The 9,603-nt window shown below is 33.1% G+C and overlaps 1 protein-coding gene across 1 annotated transcript in view; it reads right to left on the reverse strand.

Annotated features, from left to right (window-relative positions):
- Window positions 1-7,326: 7,326 nt before the first annotated feature.
- LOC129224358 (calcium-independent protein kinase C-like) overlaps window positions 7,327-9,603 on the reverse strand; it is a 23,634-nt gene continuing 21,357 nt past the window's right edge. The window contains 1 exon segment of the mRNA XM_054858801.1: window positions 7,327-7,362. Coding sequence (XP_054714776.1) covers window positions 7,327-7,362 — 36 coding nt within the window.

Raw genomic sequence — 9,603 nt, forward strand, 5'->3', positions numbered from 1 at the left:
CTTATTTTTTTATCCTTTTCCAATATTCCTTTAATTCAATAGAAAACATTTCATTACAAAAATATTTTACATTACACTTTTCCCCCATGATTTTTTTTTAGGTACAACCTTATACTGCTAAAAATAATGTTTCAATACAAGTTTTATTGTAAAATAAGTTGTTCTTGTACCGCAATTTTCGGAATAAATTTCCAAATTTCTCACTTTGAAATAAGTAAGTTAACTATTTCACTTTGTCCCACATTCCCCGTTCTTAAATTTGCATTTTTAATATTTTAGGAATCATTTTCGTACTAACCACTCTCCAAAATGATTCTAAAAATATCCACTCAGTAGGGTGTGCCTGAAAAGAATTGCATTAATGTTTTATTAAGTCTAATATTCAAAATCATATTTTATTTTTTAATGTGGCAACAAAATATGTTCAAAAATTTCCTCTTCTGCATGGAATCAGTTTTGTTAGCATGATAACTTGAATATTTATCCTTTTATATTGCTCGTGTTTTGGGTTATGAGCTTATAAAGTCCTTGGGGAGTGTAATCCCTTTAGTTTGCTTAGAAATCATGGAATAGACTTTTGAAAGTATAGAAGACTATTATAATATCCAAGTAAATGTTAAGCCGGTAAGTATATCTTTTTTCTATTATTAACTTTTCTTTACATACATATTCTGTCTCCCTCTTAAATCTGAATTTTCAGAAAAAGAATATCGCATTTTCATTTTTCTTAAAGCTGTGAAGCATGTTTCAAACGAAATTAAGTATTATGCTTGATTTAACTGTTATCTCAAGCGTCACATTTGTTTCAAGACCTATTTAAATACGAAGCAGTTAGAAGCAAAGCGGTGTAAGTGCCAAATTTTAAAAAATGGAGATAACCATTACAAACGGTAGGTGAACCTCTCCTCTGTTATAGGATAAGAGATAAAACTAGTAGTCCTAATAAGTGCTGCTGTACAGCATGATTTAGAAATCTTTTCCACGGAAGCCTACCTATAATCTTATCTTTAAACGCGTTTTACTCAAAACTTGAAAATGTGCCCTTACATCCCTTTGCTTCTCACTGTCTCATATGTTAAATTAAATGTAACATCAATAGACGCAAATACAAGCAATAATGTTTTATTTGTGCCTATTAAAGTTGCACTAATTTTAAAATTTTCAGTTCAAAGTACTTGATTTCAACTCATATTTAAATATCTGATTAGTTTGGGTGAAGTTGAAACAATATTTAAAGTTTTATTTATTGAGTGATGATGTGTTGAGAAATTCAAAACAGCAATAATACACGTTCTCATACACAATTATATTAAGGCTGTTGTACAAGTATTTTAGCAGGTTTGCAACATTAAGACTTGAACTTTGTTTAAATATTATTTTTCTTTATCTAGGAGATAGTGTCAATTACCATTTTCAGGGAAATATGTAGAATATCTAATTACACTGCGCGGCATTAAAAAAAACTCTCAAAATACTGGACACATTTCTTGTTGACTGTTACGTAAACGATTTCTCTAAATTCATATATAACCGCAGTTGATCTTTATTATCTACCACTGTTTGGAGATAGCACCTCCATCCCCCCACCCCTAGAAGATATCTATTTTTGTTTCCCATCTGATTGGGGCATTTCATTGAGAAGGAAAAAAGGTGGAGAGAGTAAAGCCTTCAATTCTTGAAGAAAGATTCCAAGTCAAATGATATATGTGAAAGTAAATTATCGAAAGAAATCAGGTTTCTTCCTCTCGTTTGACGTAAAACGTGTTTCCCATTCGTCGAAGTTGAATAACAAGAGATCTTCGCCTCAGCATTTTTTAGACCAATGATTGGACTTGCTCCTTCCAGTTACTAATTCCTGCTCTAAGGGACAGTTACTAGATTGAAATTGATTTAATTGCATCTTCAGTTGGTATTTTCTTAGTTATTGGCAGCTACAGAGTTTCAATTTGTTCTTTCGAAGATAGTTTGGCCACTCCGTTACATACTTATTTTGTTATATACTGTACCAAAGTGGACTAAAAACAGAGCAGATAACTAAGTCTTTTAAAAATCGTTCTACTTTTAATGAAATTACTAAAAGAACTGAAAACAAAACAAACAATATAGGGCGGTAACTTATTGAAAATACCATGCCTTGCCTTCAATCTTCGAGTTAAACCGAACCATTGCTTCGGTCACTCGTCTGGTCAATGCTAATTCTATATTAGCTACCAGTTTGTTTGGCACTCTTGGTTTCCTTAAGAGGTTTTCCACCTCCAGCTCAGTCACTTCCTATGCCGGGCTGATGAGTGCTAATAAGCACGAACCTGCAGTTCTCGGCTGGAATGACTGAGCTGGCGGTGTATTTCATGTATTTCTGCCTTAGCTCTGGCTATAGGGCGATAATTTACTGAAAAAAAAAGCTCTAAAGCTATTCTGTTATCCATTTCAGGAAAAAACTTTTTTTTCATGAATATAAATGTTACATAATGGAGATTTTCGGCATACCGGCAGGTGTTAACATAGTGAGAAAATATCGGCAATATCATGTTTTAGACCTATTTTAGATTTATCCAATAATATCAATAATATCAATGTATAGATTTCGTTGTAAACATTTCGTTTCACTTATTTCTATGCAATGGCCAATAGTAATGAAAAATTCGTAAATAATGACACTCGCAACTATAAATCTCATACTTAAATAGTTAGAGAAGTATTAAAAACTTGTGTCATACTCGCATCTCGTATGTTACGCTGAAAATAGAAGGTTTATGCTTGGCATCACTGTCTAATGGAACACAATTATTGAAGCATTGTTATTGTTACCCTAAAACAGTGTGTGTAAATGTATGTGTGTGTGTTATATTTTGTGTCTTCACTACTGAATCATTTCTATTCTCACTATTGAACAATTGTTATTGTATATTGAATCATTGTTATTGTTACCCTAAAATAATGTGTGTAAAAATGCATATGTGTGTGTGTTATATTTTGTGTTTTCACTATTGAATCATTGCTGTTGCCACTATTGAAGTATTGTTATTGTATATTAAATCATTGTCGACTATTGAATCATAGTTATAGTTACCCTAAAAAAATGTGTGTAAGGATATATGTGTCTGTGTTATATTTTGTGTTTTAACTATTGAATCATTGCTGTTGTCATTATTGAATCATTGTTATTGTAAATTGAATCATTGTCAACAATCGAACCATTGTTATAGTTACCCTAAAATAATGTGTGTAAGTATGTATGTGTGTGTGTTATATTTTGTGTTTTCACTATTGAATCATTGCTGTTGTCACTATTGAATCATTGTTATTGTAAATTGAATCATTGTCAACAATCGAACCATTGTTATAGTTTCTCTAAAATAATGTGTGTAAGTATGTATGTGTGTGTATTATATTTTGTATTTTCTCAAAGCAAAAAAAATAAAAGCAGTCCCCATTATCTCTCTAGTGTGGCGCTTTATTCCGAAACAAAGCAATGAAAAATTAACACATATTTATATAAACTCAGGGGATACTTTTATTCAAACACGAAAGACGTTTTATTCTCATTTGATAAAATAAAGTTTGTCTTTATAGCCGTGAAGTCGGCGTGCTGAAAAAAACTCCTTACAATTTATTTATGCTCAAAAAATATGTTTGGAAAGTTTATAAAAGGCAAAAAGATATTTTTAAATCAACATCAGTAATGAAAGGAAAGTATATAATTTCCGAGCGCAAAAGAGAGATCAAGGTGGAGAAATTTTCGAAAAATGCCGTGAAGAAGTTAATATTCATAGAATAAATTTCAGAATGTAGATAAATTAACTTTGTTTCCGGTTGAATACGTGTAATTTAAATGAAATCTTTTCTCAGCAGTCGTAGGTTTTTCAGAAAAGTTTTAACCATTACGGAAACTAAATCTTTGTTCACGAATAAGCTTACATACCAAAGTACTTTAGACTTCCTTCAATATTTATTTTAGCTTTATCAAGCGTGTGAAGCATGACACAACAAACCTTTTTCTTTCTTACAGAGGGAGAGAAATTCCTTTCCCAATTTAAAAAAATGTAATTTTCCGTGCTTAGTTAAATTTATTCAGATGAGTTCTTTTTCAACTGTGAATAAATATTCAAAACGAATGGCAAACAATATGATTTAGGTGTAGATTGAATTTGCATACATTCTCAAAAGACAATTCTTGTTAACTTAAAATATTTTAGGTTTAAAGATTAAAATTTGGAAAATTTCAGCACTCCTGCTAGTAGTTTTGAAAAACGCAGAGTCCGTTATAAGGAATAGTATAAAATATTTACTCAGGAAATGTAAAAATTCCGGAAAATGTATGCGTCTATGTTTTATTAGATAACTGCAATGAATATTAGGATTATTCAATTATTTTTTACGCCTTCCGTCCCAAATTCATTGCTGCGTTTGATTACTTTTGCACTGATTATAGATTATGATGATTTTATGATTTTGTTCGAACATCTTGTGTTCGAACGCTTTTGTTCGAACAGGTTATTTTGCTATCAATTAAGAACATCTATACTTATCAAGCATTCCCTCCTGTCCTCCTCAAAACAAACAGTACAAAATTAGTTAAACATTCCTGGTTTCACATAATCTTATTCCGCGTCCTATTTCATAAGAACTCTTCTATCAGTGATCTTTTAGATAATGAAACGTCAATTCGAAAGAAAACGGAAAATTCTGGTGTAGTACTTACTGGTGGGATAGTTCTGACTAAATAGGGTGTAGCTTAACAGTATTTCATCTCTGGACTTTTAAAACTAATATGGTTCTGTTAACGAGGGATGAAGGACTACTTGGAAGGTGATGATGATGACTTATTCCTCCAGTCTTGTCGCAGGCTAGACCAAGTCCATGAATCCAAGAGTCCCCAAAAAATCATAAACCAAGAGAGGACTGGTGTAAATGTCCTCTCTGTCCAGCCCCGCACAACTCAAAAGATGGTCTGAAGATGCCTGCACCAATCTGCATTTAGTACAGGTCTCAAAACTTTCTCACCTAAATGAAAAGAAAGGCACTTGCTGTGCCCACTTGCAAGCCTACTGATTGTTGTTTGGACGACTCTATCCGCCTTGAGGGAAAGGGCACCACCTGGGGACTGCCTATTGTACCAGGAGTGAGTCGGAGGAATCTTCCTAAGTTCATAGTGGAAGGTAAATACTGTTGATTGGACGGTTTTGGGCAAATAAAGAGCAGTAACTATAAACTTTTCTTTCTTTTTTTTGCATTTTTGTTATGTATTGTACGTAAGCTTTATTGTAAAAGCTTAATTATTTGGTTTCCGCTCAAACTAAACTAAATAAACGACTAATTTCAACATTTCTCTATTGTTAGTATTAAATCCAAAACGAGTTTCTTCAAATATCTCGAAAGCTCATTTCTGCAGATACTGCCACTTACCTGCCTACTGCAGTGATAATATATAACCCTGAAATCTGTGAAAAATGTTTAAATAAAATCATAAAAACGTTATTTTTTTTTTATTAACTAGTGGTACCCGCACGACTTTGCCCGTAATACAAAAATTAAAAGGTCTTTTGGTTCGCCTGTATATTTACAAATAATGTATGGTGAACTTTCTCGCCAATTGGCTTGTACCCATGTTACGGTTCCACGTTATGATAATTTCGTAATTTACTCGTCCATCTCATGATAGTTTTTTTTCTTAAAATTAGAATAGAAAAGGAACCACACCGAATTTTCGAAAAATCGCTTCGAGGTGCACACCCCTATGCTACAAACTAACTCTGTGCCAAATTTCATGAAAATCAGCCTAACGATCTAGGCGCTATGCGCGTCACAAGAGATCCAGACATCCAAACATTTTCCTGACATCCAGATATCCTGACATCCATACAGAGAGACTTTCAGCTTTTTTATTAGTAAAGACTGCAAAAGTATTCAAGTATAGCAGCAAATATGGGACAGAATTTACGTCCTAAATCTAGCGAATAATTTGCGATAGAGGGAGTAACTCTTATTTGCAATGCGAATGTGATGCGTACAAAACTAAACAAAGGCTCAAACAACAAAGATATATGATTTATTTTTGATCTATTTTTAGCCCGGTAGTAAATAAAATGGCATAAACAAAACGAGTGTTTCTTGCGCCATGAAATTATTAGAATACAGTTATTTGAAAACATAAACATATAAACGCATTTAAGGGTTACACGGAGCCCCGTAATCAGTATAGATTTTTTTTAAACAAGTTTACTAATAGTCCGAGCAACTTTTTGTATGAATAAAAGGGCTCCTTCAAATTCTGAAAACATGCTTTCGAGCATTTGTCTTATGAAAAATTGATACCAGCAATCTCAAAATAATGTAAGTAAGCTGAAACAGCGATGGATATTCTGTCGGAACTCAACCCAAAGCATACACGAAAAACAATTGCATTTCCTGACGCAGGGGTTTTGAAACTATGTCACGGCACCCTGGGGTGCCGTAGGAAGAGGCGAGGGATGACACGAAGTGTCCTTGTTATCAATATAGTGAATGTAAGGTGGGTTTGCCAAATAAGGTCATACAGATAAATAAGGCCATTCTCGCATTTTTTTGGTGTAGCATGGTAAAAATTCACGACATCGTGAATTCATCTTCATCAGAAAACCTAACCTGATGGTAATGTTTATCAACAAGCAGTTTTTAAAAACCAGACAAAAATTATTACAAAAGAGTGATATAAAAACTACCTGATCAGGTCTAATTTTACTGTAAATTTTGCCTATACATTGTTCATTGTAGGTTACTAGTTTGAAAAAAAAATGTTTATTGATCTTGTAGCCTAATTTATGCAGTTGACGAATTCACAAAGATAAATGTCACGGCGTACACTTCGATTTTTTTTTCCTGTGATTTGATGATCAAGAAAAATAGATTGTTGACCGTTAAGGCCGTGTTTATCCTTCTTAGAACTCCGATGTCCTTATTATATGACACCGGAGTATCGGGTGGAGGATATGATCATGTGTTGCATCTGCTGCACCTATGTACACGAAAAATAGAAAATAACGAATAACCAGTTGCCCCAAAATGATGATTAATCTGTCTCCTTTCTATGAGAGTTAACATGGTATTTTCGGTAATATTTTTGAAGTTATCAAATGTGAATTACTATACGGTGACATTAAAGACTCTTTCAATTCGTTTTAGTATTGGTAATTTTTCGCGTTTTTGTCTTCAACTTTGCGTGAATTAATCTTTTCCCAGAGTCTTCCTTGTGAGGGCCTATGTTCTTAAAAAGTCTAAATCGCTTTTGTTCGCTAAAAATGCGGAAAAATCCAATTGGAACTTAAATTTTCATTTGTTTTTTTCCCTTTACTTTTTGTGAACCATCTGATGAATGCGCAAAAGCTGGAATAATTCATAAAGCAGAAATAAATTAGGATTGGAACCTTTGGGGCACTTATTTGGCACACTTACTTAAATAATAGAAATAGACTAGGGTGCCGTGAAAAAAATTCCAATCCTTCAAAGTGTGCCGCGAGTCGATAAAGTTTGAGAACCCCTGTCCTGACGCAGTAAAATATGACATTTTCGGATTCTGATTTCATCCACCAAATGATGCACGTTGTGGTTAATAGTTCCAGAAGATGTTAAAGTTAAAAATCATGCTACAACATGCAAAAACTACTCATTATGTTGTTAAATAAAACATTTCTTTATGAGCTGAAATGGATCCCGGTAGGAAAAGTTTAAATGTACTTGCTACCAGCTAAAAAGTATCAAGACAATTCAGGAAAATATGTAACAACATTGAAAACTCTATACTACATATTTTGAAACATCTACCTAGTCATAGTTTTTTGCAATCACTCTCTTTCACTCCCTCTTTTTCTTTATTGACATAACATGTTGTTGTTGTAGCTTCTAATACCACTCCGGTACCCAAACCCGAGTCACAATTGCTATTCGATTTAAGGCAGTGAAAGACGGCTTTCGTTTTTATCGAGCAATCAGATGAAATTTAATGACAGCACCATTTAGGTGGAAGTCTGAATTGGCTCAGACAGCACATTATAGTTGAAGCACCATCTTTCGTCATTTCGGTAGCTTAGAACAAGAACCAGAGGCCGAACAGCTCCTGTTTCAGCACTCCCAAAGGCATTGGTTCACGTGGAGGATGAAATGCCTACCTATTTGTTGAAATTCTTTAGAACAATACGGGGGTTTTGTATTAAAACAGCACTTAACTATCCCATGAACGTTTTTTACACACGTTTTTATGGTCATCTACACAATTGATCCAGACAGTTATGTAAGTAAATGAATGTAGAAAAAGATTATCAGCTTACCCCTGGAGTTCGGTTTTCTGCATCATCCAAGCAAGAATTTAACTCTCGTCGACAATTTTCCTACAACAGAATGTTAAAAAAACTGTCATTAAATTTCATCTGATTATTGTTTTAAATCTTTTTGTGAGTATCCCATGCATTTGAAGGCAAAGGTACGTCGAAATTAATGTAATTGAAAATAGTAATGAGTCAATACATTCAGTATGTCCTTATTGTAAGCAGCTTATATTGCCTCTGGAATTTGGGTGATGATATATCTTAGAACCGTCCACATTTAACATCTAGTTACATAGTTTTTACACCTGAATTGAATACTTCATTTTCTACTGATATATAAAATGTTTTCAGGTGTAGAAAAGGTTATTTCATAGTTGTTGATTTTCTTTTAAAAATTAAAAATAGCATGGGCCTTGATAACATTCTTCAGATCAAATATAAATTAGCAACAAAAATAGTCATAGTGCAACCATCTAGGTAAACTTTGAACAACGTGGGTTACCTTTGCACCACATAATACAGTGAGCTCTCGCTTACACACAAACATTCTAAAAACTATCTCTGGGTCATTCCACAGTATTTGGCTATGAAAGTTCCCGTTAGTAACGCTTAATCTCCAAATATATCATATTTTTCGCTGTAAAAAGTACAAAAAACGAAGTTTCTATTTTTTAAACTCTCCTTTGCATTTTTACAGTGAAAAAATTATAAATATTTCGAGATTTAGTATTTAGTACGAGACATTTCCCAGAAAAACACAGTAGAATGACCCGTATATAGCTTATTTGATAAAACATGTTGAATTTTTTAAGCTTCTGTAAAATTTTCTAGAAGGAAGTGATAAAATGATAAAAAGTATCAATTACTGTGTATTTTACTATAATAAGCAGTTTTTTTTTTTTTTTGAAATTTTTTCGTTTAGTTGAACTTAAAACGAAAGCATTCGTGATGCATTCAATAAGAGACAGATGCATCACACATCAATGATTTCAACAATGCTAACGCTAAGGTTGTATTTACACGGAACAAATCTATCATGAACTCAAACAGTGTTGAATAGGAACTAATGATTAGTGTTCTCCTTCCTGACAAAAGGACTCATGGAATGTATTGACGTATGGAACAGATCTAATGAATACGTAGTGTTTCACATGAAACAATATCAGACTAATGAGCAAATGGGCAATTCCATTCCATTTTAATATATTTTTCTTTCGTTGTACAAAACACCTTACAAAGACTTTAAATAGGAATTTTTTCTTCGGAATTCAACAAGTGACGCCCCCTAGTTTTGTGACACTAT

This window comes from Uloborus diversus, chromosome 6 (assembly GCF_026930045.1).
Source record: "Uloborus diversus isolate 005 chromosome 6, Udiv.v.3.1, whole genome shotgun sequence".
NCBI lineage: Eukaryota > Metazoa > Arthropoda > Arachnida > Araneae > Uloboridae > Uloborus > Uloborus diversus.